The 27,729-nt window shown below is 44.2% G+C and overlaps 1 protein-coding gene across 5 annotated transcripts in view; it reads left to right on the forward strand.

The window, feature by feature from the left end:
* Positions 1-27,729, forward strand: part of ARHGAP26 (Rho GTPase activating protein 26) — a 416,457-nt gene that overhangs the window by 137,598 nt on the left and 251,130 nt on the right. For all 5 annotated transcript variants that reach the window (XM_074360866.1, XM_074360863.1, XM_074360867.1 and 2 more), the window contains 2 exons: positions 4,482-4,576; positions 21,931-22,009. In XM_074360866.1, coding sequence (XP_074216967.1) covers positions 4,482-4,576; positions 21,931-22,009 — 174 coding nt within the window. The remainder of the gene's footprint in view (positions 1-4,481; positions 4,577-21,930; positions 22,010-27,729) is intronic.

Consider the following 27,729-nt stretch of genomic DNA (forward strand, 5'->3'; position numbering starts at 1 on the left):
CTGGGTCAGTGACGTTAGACACTTGTCATTGCTCTTAGCTACTCCCCAACGCTGCACCCTTGCTCTCCTCCACTTTCAGTTTTTCTAACTGGTTTTTTCATTAAGCCACAACACAGGAGTTGATCAGCATCTCTGTCCTTCCTTTTATCAAAGCGAAAAAAGCTAAAGCTCTTTCATTGTGTCTTGTCAAGGGTGAAGTTGACATAAATAATCTCAGGAAAAGAGACATTAAATTGTCAAAACATAGAGAAATTCCAGAGTTAGAAGCCCTATTAAAAATCTGTATTAATAGGTGTCCCCTATTATTCATGAAAGGAAAATGGAGTTAGGTCTGCCTTTCTTGGGTCGAGTCATAGTCCTTTTCCAGCTCTTAGTCCTTCTAGAAATTGGCTTCACTGGATTATTCTCTCACAGCCTTTATTTTGGGGCTTTTTATCTTGTGCACTTCTAAGGCTTGAATGAAGAACTGTCTTGTATTTTCTTATCTTCCTTTTGATCACGCTTGAAAGTAAGAGGCAGAGACCAGCTATGGTGGGCGTTTGGGACTCCTTGGGCTTCAGTGAGATAACAGTCAACACTTCACTGAGTCGTTAAGAGGTTTACATGCGTTAGTGTATATAAGCTTCTTGGGACAGAGCCCGACACAGTACTAAATACTTTTCCTAGGAATAATTCCTTACATTTATATTATGTTTTATGTTTTTCTTAGTCCTTTTATTGTCCTTTACCATCCTGTTTGATCCGGGTCTCCTCCTTTACAAAAGAGGGAACTGAAGGTGAGAGAGAGAAAATGATTTTTACGGCCGTACAGTGAATGAATTCCTAGAACCAGTGCTTTAACGCTGATTCTGGAGTCTGCATCTCCTCATTCTGAGCCCAATCATCATCATAAAGTAGGATAATTATATATATATATATATATATATATATATAAAGGCTTTCTATAGCACCACTCTGTTTCCTCGGCCTCAGGGAGGAGGAAGCGTGAAGACTGGCTGGGCAGAGGTGATGTCTTTTCAGTTTATACAGGAGAATCTTGACATCTTTGTATACGTGTTTATACGAAGCCTTCCTAGGAGCTGGAGGTAGACTTAACATAGATAATTGGGATATTTTCTTTTCCTAACATACTTTTTCTCTACCCTTTTTCTCCTTCCCTGTCCCTTTCACTTGGATTATTTTCTTTAAAAGTATCCACTTTTCTCTTACTTCAGTCCAAGAGATGTGAGCAGATTTCCTCTGTCCTCTTGCAGACCAGCTCTGTATGTGGTAAAAGAGAATTTCCCACATCCTGCCCTCTGAGATGAGGCCCCTCTCTGTGGGAGGCCTGGAGCAGCCCAGCGCTGACCCTGTCCTGTCCCTGGCTAGAAACCCTTCATTATTTCCCCAGTGCTCTCAGGATACATGCCACAATCTGCGTGATCTGGTCCCTGCCTCCCTCAAACTCTTTCTCAGTCCACTTTCCCTCTCGCTCTGGGATTCTAGACACAGCGGCTTCCCTTCAGTTTCTCCAGGGCTCCTTGGACCCCTACCACAGGGCCTTTCCACCTGCTATTCTCACCCTAGTCTATGCTTCTGGTTTTATCTCCTGTGGATCCTGCGAGTCCAACCCAAGAAATCCTTTGCTGACCTTCCTGACCAGGTCACAGCCCCTTAATGTAGGCTTTTGTTGCACAATCTGCCTCTTTTATTGTAGTGTTTGTCAGGGTTGTAACTCTTCATTTATTTGTTTAAGTGATTGTTATCTCCATCCCCGCCCCCCACTTTTTTAAACCATCAGTAGTTGAACAGATTGTCTTTATAGATTTTTCCTGATATAACGCAATCATCTTTGGAACAGAATCACATTCTCCTCTTTTTTTCTGCTTATATTTGACAACCTTTTATAGATCCCCAGTTTTCTCCTATTTCTCAGGGACACACCCCCCCAAGCATTCCAAGGGGGAGCTGGTCCAATACCATTAAATCAGAAATATAGTTAGTTATCACCAAGGTCAGAATCTCATATATTTGGGTGTTTACACTCATACATTTACACATTGCAGAAGGAGCAGTTCTCAATCTGAGAAGTTCATCTTAGCCATTCAGGAGAGGACAATAGATGGAAGGCTTGTGAATACAAACTGTCTCTTCCTAGGTCTTCTGTGTTTTGTGTACTATCCTGATATTAGTGGGTGGTCAAGTCTTACCATACGCAGTCACATTTCCTATTATTCAACAAACTAGGCAAGTTTGCTAATTTCCCCCTAGTTTAGAAAGAGAGATCGGCAGATACAGGCAAAATAGGACCCTAAGAAATTCTTACGTGACCGGAAGAGAGGAAATCAGGGACAGAAACATCTATGTTTCTAGGCCGTAAATTAGTGCTATGTGATAAAACTGTTGCATTCCATTTGTACAATGGAATCCTACCCAGCAGTAAAAAGAAAGAAACTTTTTTTTTGTTCCATGGATTTAAAAAATTACCTCTATTGTTTTAATGTTTATGTTTATTTTTTATTGAGATAGTTATTGTTTATATTAAACAGTATTATGTAAGTTTTCAGGTATATAACACAGTGATTCAGTTTTTAAATGTACCCCATTTATAGTTATTTAAAATATTGGCTATATTCCTTGCACTGTACAACACATCCTTGTAGCTTATTTATTTTATACATAGTAGTTTGTACTTCTTAATCCCCTACCCCTAGCTTGCACCAACCCCTTCCCTCTGCCCACTGAAAACCACTAATTTGTACTCTGAGTCTGCTTCCTTTTTTGTCACGTTCATATTTGTTTCATTTTTTTTGATTCTACGTATAAGTGATTTTATACAGTATTTGTCTTTCTCTGCCTGATTTATTTCATTTGACATAATAACCTCCAAATCTATCCATGTTGTTGCAAATGGCAAAATTTCATTGTTTTTTTATGGCTGAGTAGTTTTATACACACACACACACACACACACACACACACACACACATCACATTTTCTTTATCCATTTATCTGTTGATGGACACTTAGGTTGCTTTCATATCTTGGCTATTATAAATAATGCTGCTGTGAAAATTGGGGTGCATGTATCTTTTCAAATTAATGCTTTCATTTTCTTTGGATATACAGCCAGGAGTGGGATTACTGGATCATGTGATAGTTCTATTTTTAGTCTTTTGAGGAACCTTCATACTCTTTTCCATAGTGGCTGCACCAGTTTATATCCCTACCAACAGTGTACAAGGGTTCCGTTTTCTCCACATCCTTGCCAACATTTGTTATTTGTGATCTTTTTGATGATAACTATTTTGACAGGTGTGTGGTGGTATCTCATTGTGGTTTTGATTTGCATTTCTCTAATATTTAGCCATGTTGAGCGTCTATTCACGTGCCTGTTGGCCATCTACAGGTCTTCTTTGGAAAAATGTCTATTCAGATCTTCTGCTCATTTTTTAATTGGGTTGTTTATTTTTTTGATGCTGAGTTGAATGAGTTGCTTATATATTTAGATATAACCGCTTATCAGTCACATAATATCAAAACAAACTCTTGATTCGTACAATGTGAATGAATTCCAAATGAATTATGGTGAGTGAAAGAAATCAGACACGAAAGGGCATTCCATTTCTATAAAGTTACAGAATATGTGGACTAATCTGTAGAGACAGAAAGCAGATTGAATGTGTGCCTGGGAACGGACTGGGTGGAGGGGTGGTGCGTTGTAGAGGGATACCCGGGGCTGACGGAAATCTTCATTACCTTGATTGTGGTGATGATTTCATGTGTATGTACAGATGTCAAAACTCATAAGTTGTATGCTTAACCATGTGCAATTTGTTACACATTAGTTGTACTTCAGTAAAGCTGTTAAAACATATTTATTACACACCTGCTCTGTTCCAGGGCCTGTTTGAGCTCTGGGGACAAGGGTAAGCAAAAACAGACACTACGTGCCCTAGGGGAGCTTGGAGTCTAATAAGGAGAAAGATATTATTTGAATTATCACTTACAGCAACAGAAAAGTTTAGCTGTGATCAGTGCTGTGAGGGAAGGAGGGGTCCATGGTGCTATGTGAACATGTCTGGGAGAACGTGACCTGGTCTAGGAATGTCTTCCTGAGAAGTGACCACTGAACCAAGATCACAGAAGCTCAGAGTTAGAAGGAGACCTCAAGGTCATCTTGTTTCAACTGTTACCAAACCTACAAATTAAACCTATTTAAAATAGTCTCAGCAGGAGTTTAATCTAGCCCAGGTTATGCTGTACCATCACGGTCTACCAATACTGAGGACGTTTGGCTCTAAGTAGAACATGGCTTACAGATTTTAGCTGCATGAGGCTCTTGCCTGAGAAGGTTTGTGATCCACCTTCCACCTCCTGTGGGCGTGAACACTCAGGTTTGAGAAGATGAAGTCATCACCCTGTTGACGTTTGTGTTTGTCCTGGAGAGGAGCAGAGCCCACGATCTGGCCTCGTCTTGATGGTCTGTGTGTTCCCCACAGGGAGAAGATGAGTCAGTCACCCTCAAATCCTGCACACGGCGGAAAACAGACTCTATCGAGAAGAGGTTTTGCTTTGATGTGGAAGCAGTAGACAGGTGAGTAGCTGTCCCACTTTTCTTAGGAGTACATATTGCTGAATTTAGATCTCTTACCTTGTCCATTCGGCCACAACTTTCTGGTGTTTCCCCCCTCTTTCCCATCTCCATCCCTCCTCTCGTACTCAGTTTGGAGTAGACCTCAGGGCAGTTGCTGATGTGCAAGAATCAATATATCCTCTCTCATCTTTCAGATTCAGCACTGAGCCCCTGGTTGGTTGTTTGGTTTCATTTTCATGTTAGGGCCTCCCTTCTTGGGAATGTGTGTTATATCTCAGGAGGATGAATATATGTTTAAAGAAAACTGTTCAGCGTGACTGTTTCAGGTATTGGAGTTTTTTTTTACTGAAAAAATTTTAATTTAATAAAATGATTCAGGAGGAATTAGGTAGCGGGAAAAGTGGGAGAAGTCTGCTCAATTAAAAAAAAGAGCTTTTAGTTAACAGCATTTCACTCACTGCTGTGTGTGCGTGCTCAGGAAAGACATCAGACCACTCGCAAGATCACAGTCTTCGGGGTGGGAGCTCTGTGTTGTGTTTCTCCAGATTTATAGAGTCTCATTAAGCTGTACCACTTCATGGTGTTGAGCTAGCTTGACAGCATTCCAGTTCTTGGAGACACTTTACTTGGCAACAGGTTAATTCTTTCAATGAGAGCCACGTGTTAAGCTTGTATGAGCTGCCTATTCAAGATCGGCAGTGCTGGCATGAAGAGCCTTCAATCTCAGCATGATTCTCATTTAATGCTGTTGAATTTCTCCCCTTTATTAACAAAAAGATAAAGCCACACCACTTTGTCAAGCCAGTGCTTCTCCCCTCCCTGGGACGTTTACCTGTGGCCTCTTTATAGTAGCCGTCGAGGATCCAGAGCCCGAGTTCCGCCGGGACTCTGCTCCTCCGCGTGCACCCCGGTTTGCAGTGCCTTCTCGTGGCGCGGGGATGTCTCCCTGTGTCGCGGCTGCCAGGGCGGCTCGAGCACCCGTGGAGAGAGCGTGCCCGCTTAGCCTGAATCCGATGTTCGTGGAAACTCACCATGTCCCTTCTTAGTGGTCTCGTCATTACACCTTTGGCTCTCAAGTCAGGCAACCCAGATCTAATGTTTGACTTGGCTGCTCAGTTGCCATGTGATTTTGGGAAAGTCACTCAGTCTTGCAGGGCCTTGATTTCCTTCTCTGGAAAATGAAGATGGTAATAGTACCTAGTTCCTGGAATTATAAGGCTTTGAGAAGCGAATGCATATAAAACACTGGGCAGAGTGGCAAATAATACATGCTCAATGATTTGCCATTTTTAATTTGTTGTTAATTAGCATTTTGTGCATGTGTATCAGACCTAGTGTTTCGTAAGGCTAGACTCTAAATGCAGAAAAGTAAATAGAATTTGTAAAGAAAAGAGAGTACCCCAATCGTGCACTGTGTGGAGGTTGTGAGAGGGGCAGGGAATGGAGAAGGGTTGTTTGGAAGGGTAGGCTGAGCTGGGGTAGCAAAGGGAAATTACAAAGAGGGTGGTGACTCAAACTGAGATCAGTTATTCTTAATTTTAAACAAATCCTCAATCAGGATACTTTAAGCCCTTGTAGGCATCTTCCTGCTCTCAGCGTAGAATTTATGGGAATCCATCCTCCTGGCATCCATGAAAGATGGATTAGCAGATGTGCTTGTGTGGAAGGGGAGCCGGCTGTTTGATGCTGGTCACACAGGTAGTTCCCAGAGATGATCGTCTGTTTGCAGGGCTCCTTGGACAAGGGCATGCCTCGCATCACAGCTCCTGCTAGATTGTAAAAGAGGTCAGTGATGCTTCCTGAAGCTGAATTGTTTTCTTCTTCAGAAGTTTCCCAGAAGTTGTAGAGAGTTGTTTTTTAGGCAATTAAAACTCACCATGGTTCCTCCATCTCATTTCCACCCTTACCAACACTTCCTGCCACCTTCCCCCTGTATGAGGCCCAGAAAAGCTTTGCACATCCCAATTATAAGCTGAGAGCAAATGTGTCACATTCAGCATACTGAGTGAATTTAGGAAGCCGATTTCTTCTGAGTCGCTGTCTCTGGTTCCCTTGGCGGGACGTGGAGGGGCTTTGGTTGAGGTTCAGAATGAGGCTGCTAAGTCCCCTCATAATAAGCGGAGGTGGGGGTAGGTAATTCTCTTGTATTATTTGTATTTTAACTTTTCTGTATATTTTGATGTTTTGACACCTTAACACGCTGTCTGGCTGGGGAGAGCCTGCCCCTTCCAGGGCTAGCCAATTCTTAGAGTCAGCCGAGGGCTCATCCTGGGGAGGGCCACTGATGTGTGGACTTCAGGTCAGAGCCACCTTGCCTCCCCTGGCCCCAACACCCCGGGAGGCAATATTCCTCTGCCTGAAGCATCCCGGGCCAGGTACAGGCACCGAGGGACCCACTCCTATAGCCTAGCAGCCCTGAAGTTATTCAGGCTAGCCGCTCCTGAACAGTTAACCCTTCCCTGCCTTGCCTTTCCTGTGGGAGCTCTGATAAAGGTCATGGGCTGGGCTGTCCCCTCCCACCACTTGTCTCCTGGATGATGCCGGTTCTTTGCCACGTGGCCCTGTGTGCCATGTCGTGCATCCTGTGTCCCGCACCCTTGAATATATGAGACTCTGCTTGCCTGAGCCTCTTCTGTGTCTCCTCTTGCGGCTGCACCCGACTGGCCTTCACCTCAAAGAACACAGAGCATCTGTGAAACACCTTTCTGCTTTCTATGTAGGTCATTGTCTTTGGTCTCAAAGATTAGATTACAGTTGGGCAGTATTTTCCTTAGTGTCTCTCTGCCTTTTCCTCACACATCCAGGAAGGGACTGAGACAGGAGGGAAAAGGCATGTCCACGTGCTCAGGGGAGGCATCCCTGGGAACTCTGCCCGGAGTCCCTTTCCCTGGAAGACTCCCCTACATCTTGCTTTTTCACCAGTGCACTGAGTCAGGAGGTGATGCTGCTACCTGTCCGGCTATCTTTTCAACCTTCCATAGATTTCCCAGCTTCTACCTGCTGGGCTAGAGAGGTACGGGGCGTGGGGAAGCAAGATGCAAGGTTGGCCACCTAGGAAATGTGAAAGCCACAGAGAGAATGGCTCTAGTTAACAGTGTGAGGTTTCAGAGTGTGCTGGGAGTGTGTGAACTGTAGGATATGTGGACACTGATGTGATGGCTATGAGCGTTTTATTCTATCAAGGTATTACTACATGCTGAAGTGTGGCTTGTTTGACTTAGAATATGTGACCTGTGGTTCTCAAGCCTGGATGCTTTTATCCTTCAGGCTCCGGGCTGCTACTTCGTGTTACTCTGTAACAGAAGCTGTAGCCTTTAGGAAGTAATGTTCTAGGAGGTCAGGCCTGCGAGTTGATTGCATCAGCATCTCTTCCTGTATGGTGAGAACTTGCCCGGTCTCAGCATCCGAGCGGGTGCTTGTTAGAACCGCAGCTGCTCGTTCCCGCCCCAGACCTACACAGTCCAACTTTCGGCGAGACAGACCCTGCAATCCACCTTTTGAATAAGCCCTTCTGTGGTCCTCTGTTCTTACTCATAATTGGTGCACTGATCAGCGGGCTTATCATGATATAGTTTCCCAGAGCACAGACATGCATTTTCTTTATTCAAAATAGAACAAACAACAGTAAAACAAGATAAAAATTAAAAAGAAGAGAAACTTCAGTCTCCTTTACTAAGGAGCTTAATTCTTTGCCATATAGAGGCGCGTGCAGCTGGAAAGGTGGTTACCAGGCTCTGACACAGAGTAGCAGGGTAAAAGCAACAGCAGTAACCACAATAAAACCAACTTTTTTTTGTTAACAATGGAGGAGGGATGCGGGAACCAGCGGTAAGAGAGCACTTTCTGGAAGCTGAACACTTGTTCGTGTGGTTTCATGTGATTCTCATGTAACCCTCACTCCAGCCCAGGGACGTGTGTGCTCCAAGGACCCCGGGTTACTACAGTTTACAGGGTGAGTCTCACCCAGAACTCAGGGGTTTGAACAGAGGGTGGGTGGAACTCATTGCAGGGCGCTTTGCTGCCTCACAGCTCAGGACGTTTTAGAAACGTTTTTGAGGGATGAGACCGGTGCTGTCTGTACTTGGATTTCGGGAACTCCACTGAGCCGTCAGCTTGCTGACTGTGAGATCCGAGTCCTGCTTTCTCACTGTCATCATTTGTACTTGGCACGTGAACGAGTGGTGTGTGAACCACAGCAGCACACTTGCCTCTGTCCCCACATTTCTGCCCTGTGCCCTTCAGAAAGCCCTTGCATGGCTGCCAACTTAGAGAGGCCATGCAGAGAGAGCACCGGCCAGGCTCAGGGCACACAGTAGGTGCTCCATGAATGCTGGCTTTTCAACTTTTTTTTTTGTACATTTCTTCTTTTGCCTTTTATTTTTAACATGAGTCTCATTTCTGTTTATCTGAGGAGACCAGCATAAGTAAGCAATCAGAGCAGTGGTGCCATTTGTCAGTTGATGGTTTTCATTGTATCCCAGCTCATTGCTGTCAGTTTGCTCAAATCCTGCTGAAAAGAGGTTAATCCCTGACATGCCCTTCCTTTAGGAAGAACCGTGGTGACTCTTTGACCCACGAATGAGCTGGAAATCAAATTGTGTTAATTCGGAGTCTGGGGATTTAGATTTGTCATTCTTGAACTTCTTATGTCAAAGATCCTCTGTAGTACTGTGAATATATTTCAGAAACCTCCTTTTAATCCTAAATTCTTTTCCTTTGACATCTCAAAACTAGACCTGTAGTCCCTTCTCTGTATCCTACAGCCTTCTATATTGACTTCCGCATAATTACAGAATTCCACGTAATTACGTCTCATCCTTCCATTCTTTCTAGTTGCCTGCCTTTTTTTTTTTCTTCAGAACTAGTTTTGGGGGAGCTTCAGACCTGAGAAGCTGCTGAACACCCCTGGACTATTCTGAGTAAATGTTTCCCAGGCTAATAGTTGCTCTTCATTGGTCTTTGGTTTTCTTTCAAAAGGACTTCACGGTTTACAACACTGAGAAGTGAAAGTTAGTAGAAATTCTCGCGTCTTTCTTCAATTCCAAACTGAGAAGTTGCTTAGCTGACGGTATCATGTCCATCCAATCATTGTGATGCTACTTTGCATTTCCCTTCTGGTTTTGGTTTTAAATGCAGTTTCAGGACTCTAGCACTTAGAATACATGACTGCAACTGAACGTGTGCGATGTGCAGTGGTTGTGGGTGTTGCCACGACATGCTCCAAAGAAGGATATGCTCTTATTTTCCTAGAAGATACTTGTTATGGGTTGAATTGTGCACCTGCCAAACTCATGTGTTGAAGTTCTGGTCCCCAGTGTCTGAAAATGAAAGTTATTTGGAGCTAGGGTCTTTACAGAGTCAGTCAAGTAAAAGTAAGGCCATTAGGGTGGACCCTAATCCAACAGGACTGATGTAATTTGAATGTAGAGCCAGACACGTGCCCAAGGAGAACCCCTTGTGAACAGAGCTCAGGGTGATGTGGCTTCCAGCCAAGGAATGGCTTAGAGATGCCTCAGAGACCACCCGAAGCTGAGACGGGCATGGAGAAGACTCTCCTTTGGGTACCTCAGAAGGAACCCACCTGCTTACACCTTGCTCTCCAACTTCTAGCCTCTAGACCTGTGAGGTGATGCCTTTCTGTTGTTTATGCAGCCCAGTTTGTGACAGCATCCTTCGCAAACTAACACCGTGTTGACTAGGGAGGGCCTCTCTCACTGATGCAGCAATAAAAAGCTCCATCAGCCTTTTAAATGGACGGCCCCACCCACTCCTTGGACAGTCCCACTGGCAAGGAGCCCCGCGTCACAGAGCAGCCTTTGCACGTAGACTATCTTCCTTATTCTGGGTGCTCTTTACAGTAGCCTAGCTGAGCTTTTCAGTTTAAAAATCATCCTTTTTTTATACCTTAATAGAGAAGCATTCTTTGGTGACTTTGTATTACTTTGCCATAGCGCCGAGCATCTGAAAGTTTCTATTTGACATTTTAGTTGAATAAAGAATAGATTTATCATTTTTTCTTCCATGCGTGTTAACTCTTTTTGAGGGAGTTGAGTGTAAAATTCCTGGGCAAAAATGGGACTTCATCGAAAAGCAGCCGTTAGTGGTGGTGGCGTGTGATTCTGGCCAACGTCTGTGTTCAGTCACTTTGAATAACTAACTTCCCTCCATGCAGCATCTTAATGGAAATTACCAAGCAAATGTAGGGAAAATATTTGTGTAAGCTAAAGAATCACAGCGGTCGTCATCTCTCAGCATCTCTGCATTTGTTTATTTTTAAGAAATTTCTCACAGATGTACGTAACGCGTGGGTATTTTCTCCCAGATGTTTACAGGAGGGGCCCCTAAAACCATATGGAAAATAATAGACACAAAAGCCTTCTTTTGGATGCACAGAATCAATGGAGTCTCTTGAGGGGCAGTGTTTATACTTGGGGAAAGGAAACAATTAGAATGTTTTTATTTTTTCCAGGACTAGCTGAGCCCAACGCAAGTCCATACATTTGAAGACGATATGTGTTGTGTAGAGTACCCCAGTGCCCGCACTGGTCCTCTCCAGAGGTGGGCGGCAAAGGACAATGTATTAGGGTGACAAGGGGACTTGGTGCTAAGGGTGTAATGGGGACCAAGACAAGTGTAGTCATTGCTTTCCAGATCTTACCGTGGACTATAGAATGGGCACACGCTGACACACACACATCGTGCAGCTGAAGGTGTATGTACCAGTATGTTGAGTGTTGGAGCAAACTTGGAGGTCTAGAATGCTGGGGGGGAAATGTAACAGACAGAGGGACTCCCCCCTTCTACTCTTACACAGAATGACGGCGTGAACGGAATGCCCTGAATACTCATTTCCTCTGCCCTTCCCTACCTTCCTCATTTGTTAAGCATCATTACCTGCCAGAGACTCTACTGATGGTACAGATAGAAAGTTTAATGAAGCACTATGAATCTCTTGGACTTTCCTTCTTAAAAACCATCATCTGATTTTTCTTGCACACCAAATCCCAAGTCCTCCTTTTCTGCAAGCTTTCCTCTGAACCAGTCCCAGCCTGCATGTAACAGCTACTGTCTGCTCAGTCCTTGTCTTCACACCGTGTGCTGTGTGTTTGCACAACAGAGGATGAGCGTTTCTTTGTTTGCTAGTTGTTTAATTAGGTATGTTTTATATAACACTGCCCAGTTCTAAATCTCTGTCTCAGGTGATCTGCTCCCAGAGGCAGAATAATGTCATTTGCTACAGCTTTGAATGCAGTACTGTGTGCTTGTGGTTCTGCAATTTGATTTTTTTCTGGTAATGCAGTTTTTGAGTTAGATTATTTTGTTCTTTCCTTTGGGACTTTGGTGAATTCCTGTGTCAGAGATTATAGGAACTTAATCATGTTAGTTGACATTTAAACTAAAACTTCGCACAATCTGTGTTTCTGAATAGGTAGGACCAAAACAAAAACAAAAACCGCTGCAGGAAAATGGGAGATTGATTAAAGTAAGAACAGTGGAGGCTACAAAGATTTATGGAAGATCTAAAACATCTAGCCCAGCCCTCTAATGAGGCACCACCCTTATTTCAAGTATGTTTTTATAGAAGGAGGCAGGGAAAAGATCGAAGCAGCCCTAAGTCTCATTTTGGGATCTCCATCTTACTAGCTGTGTGAGTCTGGGCGGGTGGTTTAAGCACATCTGTAAGACGGGGCTAGTCACACCTTGCAGGCTTGTTGTGAAGATGGAATGCAGTAATATTCTCCGCTGATATAGTTCTCTGTCAGGAGACGTTGCTCCTTTGAAGTTTTTCTCTGTACCCTAAAACCCGGGGCTTCACTGTTCTCGTGGTGAAATTTAGCTTTGGAGGGTATGTCTTTGAGCCGGTTGGTTTCATTTTGATGGCGTTCCTTTTTGCTATAGTGTCATGACTTTCCAAGTCATCTGTGTACTGAGCGTGGATACAGGTGCTTTAAGTGTGTGTATGTGGGAAAGGGGAAGATTCCGTTTTCAAACTCGATGTGCGATAACGTATTACTTTTATATGTTTCCTATACAAGATAAAAGATTGAAGCCCCTCCTTCCAATCTGTGGTCTCAAAGGGAAACCATACTAATTTTAAGTTAAAATAATACTATTGTAATTTGGTATATGGTGTGTATGCATGAGCTTTTTTGTGTGTCTTCGCGAGGTTGTGTGAGTCTAAGACTGTGTGTTTTCCAAAAGCGGTCATCTTATGTAACAGACTTTGTTTCCATGCTCAACCTCTAGATGGCAGCTTTGTATATATATTAGTAACTCTTAGGAGGTCCAGTTGAAAATTAGCTGTCCTTTATACATGAACATTTGGTAGTCAGTGGTGCCTCTGTGTGTGTGTGTGTGTGTGTGTGTGTTCCTGTAGAAGAAACCACCATGTGACTATTACCCCTTAAAGTAAAGAGATTCTAAATGACTCATTCTTTCTCTAGAACTTCCTTCCTCCCACCCTTGTATGATGGGTTATTTCATACCCATTTTCCTGCAGAAACGAGCATGCTCCGTTACCCTAGCCTCTGTTTAAACATTACCTTTTTTACCTTGCTTTCTGACCTAAAGCATCAGGCTCTTTGCTTCAGCGACAGCTTATCTGAGGATGCTGACAAAAAGATGGGTGACTTGGACTGTCCAGCGTGTGCTGAGAACCAGGCAGTCTTACTTTTCCCTGTCGGTGCAGTGTGCGTTTTTATCTTTTGCAACAGATGAATCCATTTTTCCTGGTTTCAAGCTTCCCTTCCCCTCCCCTTCTCACCCCTTGTTTGAAATAATATTTGATTTTGCCTTCCTGCCAGTTGGTTGGAGTGCTGGTCTCAATGCCATTGACATTTCAGAGAGGAAATGGCTTTTTCCTTCCTCGGAGGGTGTTACACTGCTCTGACTTCCATGACTTGGGTGGGGGGAAAGTGGGGGAGAGTATCTTACTTTTCAGAATTGCTCCTTAGCTGTTCTTTAAAATAAGCTAGTTAAGAAATTCTCGGACTCTGTAGAATTCATGTAATTTTTAAATTACTGAGGTTTTTTTCTTGTAAAAAAGCTAAATGAGAGTATTTGCTGTTAGATTCTGGTTTAAGTAAGTCGGATGTGTTGTTTAATGGACTCTGGTGTGACATAAGGCAGCCTTATGTTATTTCTGTAACTTTTTCCTATTTCTTATTTCTCTTTCTATTCTTTAGTCTGCATGTGAAATTTAGAGTTTTGTTGATTGGGTATACCAGTTGATTTGCCAATTCCTAAATATAAAATGAGTTTATTTTTTAGAAGTCTTAACCAAAATTTTGCCGTTACCTAAGTCTGAAGAAAGGGAATAATTCAGCAAGTAAACTCCATTTACGTACAGGTCTCTTCATCATGAGATAGAATAGTAACAAAGAAAAAAATTGACAAATGACCTAGAAGATTTCTTGAATTAGAATACTTTTTCACAGTTTCTTATCAACAGTAACAAGTGTTCGCGCTTTCCCTGAGTGTTGCTCATCCCGGCGACTAATGCCGCTTTCCCCTGGTGCCGTGTTGTTGCAGTGTGCTGCCTCCTCTCTCCCTGCTGCCTGGCATCGTGGCTGGCACGTAACAGGCACTCAGTCGGTATCTGTTCCATTAAAGAACATGTAACTTAATGTGCCAAAGATGTCTTTGTCTAGGCTTCCTGATATTTCATGAATTCGGTCTCCTTTAAAGTAAAAATGTGGGAAGTTATCTGAGGTGATTGGCAATACCGCTCTTTAAACTGTTATTGCTGCTGTGGCCCTCATTATTTTAGGACCTTCCCTTCCCCGGAGGTGAGTGCTGCAGGCTGTAATAGGTTCTGGTTCATTCGTTCGTTATGATCAGGTCCTTTTTGAATAATTGATTAGAAGCCTACTTCTGAAAACTTCTTAAGGGGCGTGTGTGTGTGTATGTGTGTGTGTGTGTGTGTGTGTGTGGCACGGTGGGGGGAGAGGAAGTTCTTTCCTCCTTCTCCCCTTTCCTTCCTCTAGAGAGAGAGAGAGAGTGAAAGAGAGAAGTGCCTTCCTCCCCCCTCCCCCCTCCCCACCTCCCCCGAAGTTGCTGGTCGCCCTGGATCCCAGGGCACAGACACTGCGTGCACCAGGGGGCAGTCCAGCATTGTGGTATGGGCTATGGGCTTTGCTTTAGAGTCAGGCAGGCTGAGTTCAGGTTGAGGCTTTGCCGCTTACAGCAGTGCACGACTGTGCAAGTCATTTCTGAGTCTCAGTGTTTTAAGGAAGTATAATGATAGTCCCTACTTCATTGTGAGGAACAAATGATAATGCAAAGTCCTTATCCCCGGGCTTGGCCCATAATAAACGCTCAGTAAATCTTAGCTACAGTCTGGGGGCTGCCAGTTCGCATCTTCTGGTTCCTCGGTCACTTTCCGTCCCTCTCACCGGTACCCAACCCGGGCATTTACATTAGTCTCCTGCACAAGGATCTGTCATGCACAAGGACCGTCAGTGTTTGGTTAGCGTGCATCGTTGTGCAGATTCATAGCTTGCTGTGTCCAAATAGGAGATTAATGTTGCCCTGCTGTGGTGACCCTGGGTCCTGAGTATTGGAAAAAATGGGAAAGTATCCCAAGTTCCTCCTTCATTGGTGATCCGGAAAGGTGCCGCTGCGTTGAACTGTGAGGTGCATCAAGCATGCAGACCTGCGTCACTGTTGGTCCCAGTGTACAAGGTGACGTTGCAACATGCCACGAGAGCCTGGTGTAGGGAGAGGCAGAGGAGGACGGACACAGACCCCAGAAGCTGTAAGCTGGCCCACAGACATATTTGGTTTGGCTTGAGTAGCACTGGAGGCAACATTTTAAAATGGGACAAATCTGTGAATGCCGAATCCCGCCTTCCCCTGTGCCAGCTGTTTATAGAGCTGAAAGGTGGGTGCCTCCTTTAGATGGGATGTGTGCTCTCACTTGACCGCAGTCTTCACCATGCCCTGTTCACCCCCACCATGATGACAGGTGACAGCTGCCACTTTACCTTGTATTTTCACTGTTGTTTTTCCCATAGAGGGGAAGCACTCCCTTTTTCCTATAAGTCTATCAAAAAGTAAAAGTGCAAAGAAGGAAGGAAGGAAGGAAGGAAGGAAGGAAGGAAGGAAGGAAGGAAGGAAGGAAGGAAGGAAGGAAGGAAGGAAGGAAGGAAAGAAAGGAAGGAAGGAAGGAAGGAAGGAAGGAAAGGAAGAAAGAAAGAAAGAAAGAAAGAAAGAAAGAAAGAAAGAAAGAAAGAAAGAGCGGGCTACATGTTTCAAGGAAAATGAGACCAAGCTTATTTTCCTCTGGGCAGTGAGGATTCTTACCAGTTTCCCTCATTTTACCTACTTGCCTGGTCTCTATTGACATTTGACTCTGTAATCTACACAGACATGGAAGAGATGTCATTCACCAGAATTACTCTGCTCTGGCCATATCTTTGTGTAAATGAAGATCTGCTGAAGCTTGAACGCTTGCAGTTGGCCAGGAATGGTTAGGGATCAGTTTTCCTGGTAGCACTTCAAGAGCAAAGGACCACTTCCTTTGGCCCTTGCTCATCTCTTTTTGCCTGTGGATGGCAGCCCGTTCTCCAGACCTTCATCATGTCCCTCTGTCTTCCTTTCGAGCATAGTGAGGCAAGTCTTCTGCACAGGCTGTGAGGATATGTTTCTTGAGGTGCCACAGTCCTTCTTTCACTCTGAACTCGACCCTTTAAATGCGCTGTTGTGTGGATTGAAGCTAGGGAGTGAACTCTGGTCAGCAGAAGATTTATAGTCTTATGAATGAGTAAACCCTAGATCTTTGGAGGTCGATTTAGAAAGAACAGCACTGTTAGATTCTGAGTGTTTGTTTCAGTGGGGTGGAGTGAGTTAGTAATAGCATTTCCTGGTCCAATAGGAAGTGGGTGAATTGCCAAGCCATTGAGCTCACCATTGTTGACTCAGATTCAGAAATAAGATTAGAGTTGGGAGGCTGTCGAGTAACCCTGGAATCAGGGCTGGTAGTGATTCTGCTTGCTCTTGGTTGGTGAGAAGGCTGTGAGCTGACCTCTGTGGTCCCGGGCTCCTGGATGTGTTGCTAAACGATGTATTGCTTTACGTGGAGGCAGTGTTGGAGGAGATACGGCGATGGGTAGCAGTCTGCCCTGTGATAGGAGCATCACCCCTGTCGTGTGAGAGGTGGAGTGTTGGAGAAGATTGCAGATCCTTGCTCGTGATTCCCAGGCTGGTCCAGATGTGTGGCACTGACTTTGGGCTGATTCAGAATGAACGGGGGGTGCTGTAGTTTAGGTAGAATTTTAAGACTTAACCAAAAGAAGGCTTGTAAGTCATTTGTTTCTTCTGTCATCTGGTGGGTGGAGAGAGGGCCTTGGCAGATTTTCTAGAATTTGCTAAAGGATTTTGTCCATCAGTGATCAGATATTAATTCCAGAAGGGGGAAGTAGGCCACTTTGATGCTTTACTCAAGAGGAAAAAGGAAATGGCCGTGACGTCAGAGCCTGTGTGTCAGCCCGTGGCCTGGCCTGCTCTGTGGTGGAGGTGTGAGTTTTCAGTGCAGCGTGAGTGTTTTGTGAGTGGGGTCATGCACATCAGAAGCACCTGCGGCTCATTCCTTTTCCTTGTTAAGCTTTCCATACCTGACCTTTCCCTCCATAATTTTGACCTTACGCCGCACTGGACATCCGTTCCCTCCACCCACGCACCCCTCATTGGCCCCTGTGGTAATAACTGCTTTTTGGAGCATTTACTGTGTTTCTGACACTTGAAATGCCTTACACATAGGTCACTTCACCTTCACAACAACCCCACAATAAGGTACTCTTATTAACTGCATTTTAAAGAACAGTGTAGAAACGCTAGTCAGGATAACTAGTGAGCTTAAGGTACTGATGAGAAGTCGTGTATCTGGGATATTTAAAACGGTTTTTATTGAGATGTAATCACGGCAAAATGCATGAATTTTAAGTCTATATCTTACTGACTTTACACACCCATGCACGCACACACACACACACACACACACACACACACACACACCCGTGTATCCAGCCAGGTCAAGTTATAGAACGTTTCTATCGCCCCAGAAGATTTCCTTGTGCCCTAACCAGTCACTGCCCCTACTCCTTCCTCAAGACAAAGTCACTGTTCTGTCTCTGTCACCATAGAGGGACCTTTGCAAGTGTTTGAACATCATAAATCAAACCATACCGTTTGTAAAACGTCCTTTGTGTCTGGCCTCTTTCCTTCATTATCACGTCTACGAGATTCATTCATATTGTTGCGTGTAGTTGGTTCTTTTTAATTGTTGTGTGGTGTTCCCTTGTTTAAATATACAACTGTGTATTCTCTTATTAATGGATAGTTGGTGTTTTGGTGGTTGCAAATTTTGGCCGTTACGAATTAAACTGAGTATTCTTCGGTGTGTCTCTTGGTGGACATGTGTGCTCACTTCTCCTGGGTGTGCATCTAGAGGGATTTAGTTTTAGTAGACATCACCAAAGTGGTTTTATCAAGTTGCTCTCCCATCAGCAGTGGATGAGAGTTCCGGTGACACCCCGTTCTTGCTAGTCCTTGGTGTTGGTGGTCTTTTGAATTCTCTCCATTCAGAAGGGTGTTTGTCTTACTTCCTTGTGGTTTTAATTGCATTTCCCTGATGAGTCATCATGCTGGTCTCTGTTTCTTATGCTTGTTGTCCATTTGTGTGTCCTCTTTTATGAAATGCCTATTCAGGTCTTTTACCCATTTTGTGAATTGGGTTGTTCACTTTTTTCTTATTTATTTTTTTGGCATTCTTTGCATATTCTGGGTAGGCGTCTCCTCAGAGATATAAACTGCGCACGTCTTTTCTTACTTTATAGTTTGCCTTTTGACTTTCCAAAGGGTTATCTTTTGATGACTGCAAGTTTATTTTGGTGAAGTCCAATTTGTTCTTATTGTTTAAGGTTAGTGCTTTCTGTGTTCTTTTACAAAACTCATTGCCTTTCTCTCTCTTGGGTATTTTGAGGTAGGAAAAAATGTGGAGAACCACTGCTGTAGAAAGTAAGCCACAGTCACAATGGACGTTACTGGATGCCTGATTTGGGGTTGGATGTTTGCCTGGAGCAGCCTTCTGAGTCCTCACAATCATGAAGCACTCTAGGTTTTACAGAGCTCTTAATCGTTCGACCTCATTTGATCCCAGGCAGGAGCTCACTAAAGGCCTTGTGGGAGGGCCTAGTCCCTTTTGATGGCAGGGGACTTGGGTGGTCAACTTGAGCTCTCTGGGGGCTGCGGTGTCTTCCTGTTGGCAGTGGCCTTGTGTGCAAGGGTGAAGCATGAGGCTGCTCAGTTTGGATCCTGGCTCAGTAACTGTGGACACAGTACTTAACCTGTTTTAGCCTTGGTTTTCTCATCTGCTAAATGGGATAATGAGAGTTTACCTGCCTCCTGCTGTAGCTGTGAAGACGAAATGATTCCACATTCAGTGCTTAGCACAGCATCTGGCACACGGCGCTGGGTTATTAGTGTTGTAGGTGTTCTTTGATTATAGTGTTTGATAGGATCACAATTCTTTTTTTTTTTTAATTGAAATATAGTTGATTTACAATGTTTTGTTAGTTTTAGGTGTACAATATAGTGATTTGATATTTTTAAAGATGACACATCATACAAAATTATAAATACTGGCTGTATTCTCTGTGCTGTGCATTACATCCCTGTGACTTACGTGTTTTATATCTTGTGGTTTGTACCTCTTAATCCCCTTCCCCTGTTTTGTCACCCCCATTCTTTTCCGCTCTAGTACCCACTAGTTTGTTCTCTGCGTCTGAGGATCACACGTCTTTGTAGAGCTACAAAGAGCTCTCATCATTTTCCCCATTTCTCTTTCATTGTGTCATATTTTCCTTTTCTCATCCCACACTCCCAGCTCAAGAGTTCTCTCTTTCCCTCTCTCTCTCTCCCCTCTTTTGTTATGAAAAGCCAGATGCATTTCAGACTTGAGCTAAATTGGTACCCGAATGAAAGTGCGCGTCTTACAGGGACTGGCGGGGAAAGTGTAGGGTCATTGAGAGTTTTGCTCATTTTGTTTTGTTCTGAGGGATGGTGACTAGTAGAGACATAGGGATGGTGAATGTGGGAAGGAAGTTACTGCTTGATTCCAAAATAAAGAAAGTTGACCCATTTACCTTGGTTCTAGGAATTTCACACATGAGAGATTTATGTAATAGTGGTTTAAATTATAACACAGGAAAAGACACTTGAAGCCGAATGAGTGTTTTCTAGATGCCTGGAAAGATAGTACGATGATCCAGATGTACATACATGAGGCTGAGAAGGTTTTCTGAGCTTGGGGTGATAGGATCAGAACCAAGTGTGTTAAATCTACTTTATTCGGTTTTCCACCACCCCCTCCCATACAAAAAAGGGGAACAAAACCACATGTGGAAAGAACTTATATTTTGATACTTCTTCTCAAAATGAAAACAAATCCTGTTGGCTTTCCTGGTTCCTAAGGCCAAGCAGCCCACCCCTCACAGCCCCTGCGTTGGTCTGAACTTCCTCTTTGTGGCTCTGGGTGGAAATTTCACACTGTGTGCCATGAAGTTGGTGTGACATCTGCGAGGTCCCTGAGACCTGGTCCTGCGAGGCAGCTACTGCGGTCTGACTGTTTGCTGGTGAACACCTAGCAGGAAATGATCCGGAGACGCGTTGGCTGGTGCAGAGAGGAGCTCTCCCCCAGTGTGGAGCGGAGGGTATCTTTGCTCTTCAGGGCAGGGGGAGCAGGAAGGAAAAGGTGGGGGCAGAGGGACCTCTCTGTGCATCGGGATCACCTGGGGAGATGGCGAGAGTCCAGGTTCACAGGCCCAGCCCTGAAGTTCAGGTCCAGTAGAGTGGGGCTGGGCTGGGAATGTCCATGTTAAGGGACTGCCTGACTCTGGAGCCTGGGGTCCGGCCCAACACTGCCTGGGGCAGGTCTGAGCCCGGGGACTGGAGAGTTCTCCAGTAGTTCTCCGCAGTCTACTGGATTATAGACTTGTAATCTCAAAGCCGTCATAGCTTTCTGCTTGGCTCTTTGAAAGATGCTTGAAGAGGAGAATCCGTCCACTGAGCTGCCAAGGCACAGGGTCAGCTCGGTGGGGCCAGGGCTGCCGACAGTCTGCAGACACCCCACGGGCCTGACGCACTGGATGTGCTGACGCTGGTGGGAGATGGGCGCTTGGGCCTGAGAATGTGAATTTCTGAGAAGCAGTGGTGCTTGTGGGTCCGGGCTCCTGCTGCTCGGGCATCGCTGAGCTCCTGTGTGTCGGCGCCGAGCTCCCCTGTGACCCTGACCAGTTCTGTGGACTCAGGTGTAATCGGACCCCGGTTAGTTCTCACTCAGTGGACCTCTGCCTCCCTTTTAGGCTTTCTCCAACTTTTCAAATTTAAACCTCCTTTAAAATGAGGCTTTGAGCCAGCAATCCTTAACATTTTGTGGGTCACGACCTTCCTTGATAACCTGATAGACAGCTTCGTTTGGACGGAACAGTGCATATACATTTGGGGTGGGGGGAGGGTGGCTTATGGACTTTCTGGGGCCCATCTGTGAATCTTAAGTCAAGACCTCCTGCTTTAGGGAGCCTCGAGGGCTTGTAGCCCCTTCTCCCAAGCTCGCTGTTATGTCACACACCTCTGCTTGGGCGGCATCTGTGACGAGAGCACAGCCGACACCATCCGATCTTGTAGCTGGGCTTCCCGGAGGCTCTGTGCTCAGTTTGAAGGAGCAAGCAGATTCCAAGGGGAGAATGATAAGAGCTGATGCAGGTGAAGAACTTAGCACCTGACATGGCGAAGGCTCACTTAAAAAATACTGTTTGCATTTCATATAATCATAACGATAACACCCATTACCCCCATAAACTTTTTCATGTCAAAAGCAGTTTAGAAGCGTTGGACTGGATGATAGACTGGGGTCCCTCCAGTTTGGATGCTTCCTCCTCTTTTTATCCAGTGCAGTAATTCGCTTCACTTCGGTACGTGTTTACCGTTCTCCTGCCAGGAGTAAGGTGCTCTGGTGAGCGTTTTGGAGAAAAGGGATGAATATGATCTCAAGGAACAAACAAGTGTAAGGGAATCCCTTTGCTCCCCACGTCCTTTCCCTGTGATAGAGTCCTGTCTCCTGTGTCGCTTCCTGCCTCCCTGAGGGAGACGGGCTCATTGAGAGGGATTTGGGGCGATGGCTTTGCTTTCTGAGGTGGGAAGGGGGCTCCGGACAGTGGAGGGCTGGGCCTCTCTGTGTCTCACCAACCCCAGCAGCCTCTCCCTTGGTCGCCCGAGTGTTTCTTCGAGGCTCACCTCCATCATGGTCTCTGTGCCTGTGGCTCTGGATTCACATCCCTGTCCTCCTTTCTCTGCAGGCCAGGGGTTATCACCATGCAGGCGTTGTCCGAAGAGGACCGGAGGCTCTGGATGGAAGCCATGGATGGCAGGGAACCCGTAAGTAACAGTTCAGGGAAGCAGAGCAAGAGTGAAGGTCCCTTGTTGTTTGCTGTTTCCTTAGTGCCGTGAGTTTTGCTGTAGCTCTAAATAAACCCTTGGGCTCTTGCCAGTGTATCAAAGGGTCTTTTTCATTCCTGGGCTGATGCCTGTGGATATCAGTGCTGCTTCTGTGTGGACTGGGCTTTGGCCTCTCAGTCTGAGGCGTGGATTCTGTGTGATACCACGCCAGAGCCCCGCCTTCACCAAGGCAATGGTAGTGCCCGGCGGTCTTAAGAGGAGGCAGAGTCCAGTCTGGCTCACTGCATGTATATTGGTGCCTCCATGAAGCAGGGTGCAGAGCACTACCTCACATCCATTTTAATGGGATACGTGAATGTAACAGTGTGTGCAGATGGTGCCGTGTCTTTTCTCGTCGCCCTCTGGTTCGGCCTCCCATTGCCGTCATTCGCCCAAATCCCATTATAAGCAAGGGGGTCGTCAGGGTCCATGAAAGGACGTATGTTTAGTAATGTGATCCCTGCTCCCATTTCAGAGATGCTGGTCTCTTCCTGGGTGATGTAATCTTGTGGTTGTTCTGCATCTCGTGACATGTACAACCCACGTAAGAGCCTTGGGGAAAAGTCCCTGGAGGCAGAGTATCATCTTAATTTGATGCCAGGGAATCTCAACTCCAGTTGATCAGCAGATCTCAAGGTTACAGAAGTCTTAAGAGTAGAGTCTAACCATGTCCCACCAGTAAATGATAAAAAGAATCCACGCCGTCAGAGGGTCAGTAGTGATCACTTGCAGAGGCCCTGTCAAAAGGGGGAAATGTGCGCAAGGGACGTGAGACACGGCCTCTGCTGACTTGTAGAACTGTCTGCATGAAACGGGGTGTCCGGTCTAGATGATTCCAGTTCATTCACGTGTCTCTTTCCCAGCGTACCCTGGTTTGCTGATCTTTGTTGATTTCATGTCCCTTTCTACTCAGCTCTTTTGTATACAGACATGGAACTCAGCACACTGTCAACTGAGCATAAATAAATAACTAGTGTTTGCGTAACAGTTAATAATACAGAGCAAGATTTATGCAAGTTTACAAAGCTAAAGCTCTAAGCTGTTCTTAGAAACAATGAATAGTACATATATGTAAATTAAAAAAAATAAATACAATGGCTACCAAAAAAGGGGGGAAAGCACTGTCTTTCACATTAAGTGTTAGCTTTTTTTTCCTTTAGATGCTATTTATTCAGGTGAGGAAGCTTCCTTCTGTTTCTGTTTTTCTGATTCTTTTATCTTAAATGGGTGTTGAATTCTGCCCAGAGGTTTTCTGCATCAATTGATAATGATCATGTGCTGTTTCTTCTTTAGCCTCTTAATATGTCATTACACTGATTTCCAAATACTGAACCAGCCTTGTATCCATGGAATAAACCACACTTGGTCATGGGTCGTGACATTGCTGTTTTTTCACCGATATTTTGTTGAAGGTTTTTGCATGTATGTTCATGAGGATGTTAAATGTAATTATCATTTCCTGGACTGTTTTCATCTAGTTTGGTACCGTGTTAATAGTGGCTTCATGAAATGAATTGGGAAGTATTTCTTCCTACTCCTATTTTCTAGGAGAGATAGTATAGAGTAAGTGTTAGTTCTTTCAGTGTTTGGTAGAGCTCTCCAGTGAAGCCATTTGGGCCTGGAGATCTCTTTTTCAGGAGTTTTTTAAATTACACATTCAATCTCCTTCATAGCTATAGGGCTATTCTAATTATTTCATGCTTGACGAGTTGTGGCAACTTGAGGTTTTCAAGGAATTGGTTCATTTAATCTAAGTTGTCATATTTATGTGCCTAGAGTTGCTCATAGTATTCAGTTATTATTCTTTTGATATCTGCAACATCAATAATGCTGTCTTCATTTCTGAAAAAAAAATACAGAGCAAGATTAAAAGAACCATTTAAAGATTTAGGCACAGTTTGCTAAGCAAGTTATTTAAACATTGTTTAATCTTAATTCTTCTCCTGGCCTAAAAATACAGGAGACCCCTGATTTTCCCTGAATACATTATTTGGGATAGAAGCTCTCCCAAGAGCAGACATGCTTTTCTACCTTCAGGGCTTTGTGGGCACAGTAGCTGTGTGATGTCAGAGGCCTTTGAAAGCAGCTTCCTAAGTAGACCTTTATATCTTTGTGGTTATCACTTCCCATTAGTTGAGCACTTATTTCTGTGTCAGGCCTAGTTTTGGTACATGACATCTCTTAACCCACTGATTCCTCTTAGTACCTTACAAAGGAAGTGTTATGGTTCCATTTCACAGATGAGGAAACCAAGGCTTAGAAGAGGTTCAATAACTTGCCCCATGTTGCACAGATAGTAAGTGGTTATATTAGTAGGACACGGGCCAGACTGCTATCACACAGAGACTTCAAAGTACAGTGGCTTAAGTAAGATGGAAGTTACTGTTTCCGAGCCCACAAGTGAGCAGTCTGTGCCCAACAGGGTCGTTCTGCCATCCTCACCCCATGGCTTCTCACGTTGTTCCATTCACTTCCATTTTCCAGCCAGATGAAAGCATGTGACCCAGATAGTACACACATTACTTTCATGGGCCCCCAAACCATTTTGTGGCCACGTCTGTTTACAAAGAAGGCTGAGCGTCTGCAACCATTGGCTCAGCCTGTGCCCAGGGCATCTTAGCGCTTTAAGGAAGAAGAACACAGATACTGCTGGGTGAATAACAGTTTCCCCCACAGTGGCAAACCTAGAATTGAAACCCACGCCTGGCTCCAAATGCATTTTGTTTTCATTTTTAATAGAGATAAAATGTCAAATTGCCGTCTAAGAATCCTCACTCAGTTCATTTTTCACAGTACCTTCTCTGACCCTCTTGAATGTTTCTTCAATTCGTAGGGGAGGGAGCACATCCCTGTCGAGGCAGACTCTCCTTGGTATGACTGGAAAACTCACTACTACTCTAAGAAGCCGGAGTTCTAAACCTGCTTTACCAACTGCTTTTTAAGCCTCCCCTCCTCCCTCTCCCACCACTCGGTGTGTGTCCTCTGTCTGCAAATACTGGGTATCTTTATAATAAACCACTTCACTTTTCCCGTAGATTAGCATCTGGCCCGTGTGGATGGAAAGCATGCTGTCGAGGGAAATATTTCCTTGCTCCAGATTGTGCACAGTGAAACAAGTTTAAGCACAAAATAATTGTTTTCTTACTCATAATATAAAATTATTTCCTCACAGGATCGTATAGCTTGCACTGAGAAGCACACCTCTGTGTGCCTTTAAGTTTCCTAACAAGAGAGATAAATACAGGGCAAATGATGACAGCGTTCTCAGCAGGAGTGTTAGGCCTCATTTTGCCTCCCGTTCTTGAGAGCCTCTAGGGAACATTCCTGGGGCTGTACACCCAGTAGACAATTAGCAGCTCCAGTTTTAATCACCATCTCCCTAATTGGTTAAATCTGTCCTCTTGGAAATTTTGGCTTTGGTGAGGACACAGAAACCTCTTTCTCTGGCTGGTCTTGGAGTATTCCCAGTATTTCAGGGAGATGTTAATGGCAGCATCTTTCTTTTGTTTTTATACTTACAGCTCAATTGTTCTGTGATTGATTATTCAGTGCTGGATTTTTTTTTTTTTTGGAGGGACGGGTAATTTTTGTTTCCATTCTTTTTGTTCTTTCATTGTTTGATAAAACCTCAAGATGGTTAGTTAGAAAAAAAAAACCTAAGTGAACCCTGAACCAGTTAATTTTTACAATGCTTTAGCTAATTGTTAAAGAAATGATCGTTTTTAGCAGCTAGTGACATTCTAGTCTAAAGAAATGTCGAATGTCTTTATGTTATTGATGGATATATGATGGAGGAAGAAATTAGAGTTGTCTCCATAGTGCGCTTTATGATTTTTCTCTTTGTAATGAATCTGAATTCAAATGAAGGAGACTGAATTCAAACTTGTCTGAGAAGCAGCTACTTTTATTGGCTTACGTAACTGAAAAACATTGGGGTTTAACAGTCTGTCCCATCTGAATTCAGCAACTTCCATAATATATGGAGTTGGTTTCTTCTTTTGTGTTGGCTTCTTTTCTAGCAGGTTCTTTTTATGTAGTGGTGATGTGCTTCCTAACTGCTTCAGGCTTACATCTTATTATCAAGAAAGGGAGCCAGGAAGCTTTTTCTGTAATGGGCCAGGATCGTAAGTATTTTAGGCTTTGGGGGCCTTCATGGTCACTATTGCAGCTACTCACCTTTGCTTCTGTAGCTCAAAAGCAGCCATAGACAATATGTAAATGAATGAGCATGGCTGCATTTCAATAAAACTTTATTTAAAAACACAGGTAGAAGGCTGTGTTTCAGTCGTGGGCCATAGTGTGTTGATCCCTGACCTTTAAGTCTAGTAGAAAGAGAGCTTTGCCCAGTAATTCCAAAAAAGTCCCAAATTTGAATTTTAGTGGGTTAAATGCTTGGAGCAGAGGATGGGAAAGATGAATTGACCGGATCTGACTCCCCTGCCGGCTGCACTAGAACTGTGTAAATAGCCGGGGAAGGTTGGTGTCCCCAGAGGGAAAATCATATGAGGAAAAGGGGCAGACATGAGGTAGGCAAAAATGACACAATTTCTTTTAACTCTGATATCTGTAATCCATTAAATTTTCTGTTCAAAGAGCTTGCTCTTTGATACTTGGCCAGGAGTGAAAACCACAAGTTGACCGCGAACATCGTAATTCATGGGGAAAGACTAGATGATTTCTCCCTAAGAATGGGAACAAGGCAAAGATGTTCACTCTTACCGCTCTTACTCAGCATAGTCCTGGAAGTCCTAGCCGGTGCAGTGGGGTAAGCAAATACAATAAAAGGCACACAGATGTGAGTCTGGATTTTTAAAAAACTCAACAAGCTGGCTAGTCAGATAAAATTTCGAAATGATTCTGCTGGATTTTCTCCACTTTTGATTAAGTCTGGGTTCACAAGCTATTCTGTGGCCACTGTCTCAGGCTTGAGAATAGACATTCCATATTAAATCGGACATGGAACCTGAGCTCAAGCTGCTTAAATACCGCAACCAAGAAATTTTAGAGACAGCACATTTCCTATTTCTAAGCTCTTTGTAACTAAAGTTCTCTCCTTTTCTCTTTGTATGTTGCTCGTAAGCGTGTTCACTAAAAGCAAGCAGATTAGAATCAGTACCAGCCCACAATTACCACCAACACATACGCACCCAACCTGATATATTTATTATTCTCTCTCCCCACCGCTATGGAAAGATGACTCAGCAAGTCAGTGGGACTAGTAGGGTAACTCTGAGTCGCAGAGCTGGGACCATCCTCATCTTTAAACTGTGTTCCTGTGTATTCCCGTAGCTGTGATTCGTGGTGTCTGTCTGGGACTGCTTCTCTTACCACCTTATTTTAGAGGTATGGTCTTCCTTCACATCCAAGGATTCTTGAATAAAATTAAGTATTTCTCCACTTTGAGCCCGTACTTGAATATCTTTTGACAACCAAAAAGTTAGAAAGTTGGCAGATGCCAGAATTAGGTGGAATTAGATTTGGAGGAGAAGAAACTTGTGTGTAAATCCGTGTATCAGTTTGAAATTATGAAATTGCCACTTTTTTTTAAGTCAAAAAATGGCCAGATATGAGCGATTTCAAATGGCTCAACCTCCTCATTGTGGAGCAGAAAGAAGTCCACCCCCAGGCCAGTATCACACCCTTGTTTATTTAAGAGGGAA

This window comes from Camelus bactrianus, chromosome 3 (assembly GCF_048773025.1).
Source record: "Camelus bactrianus isolate YW-2024 breed Bactrian camel chromosome 3, ASM4877302v1, whole genome shotgun sequence".
NCBI classification, from domain to species: Eukaryota; Metazoa; Chordata; class Mammalia; order Artiodactyla; family Camelidae; genus Camelus; species Camelus bactrianus.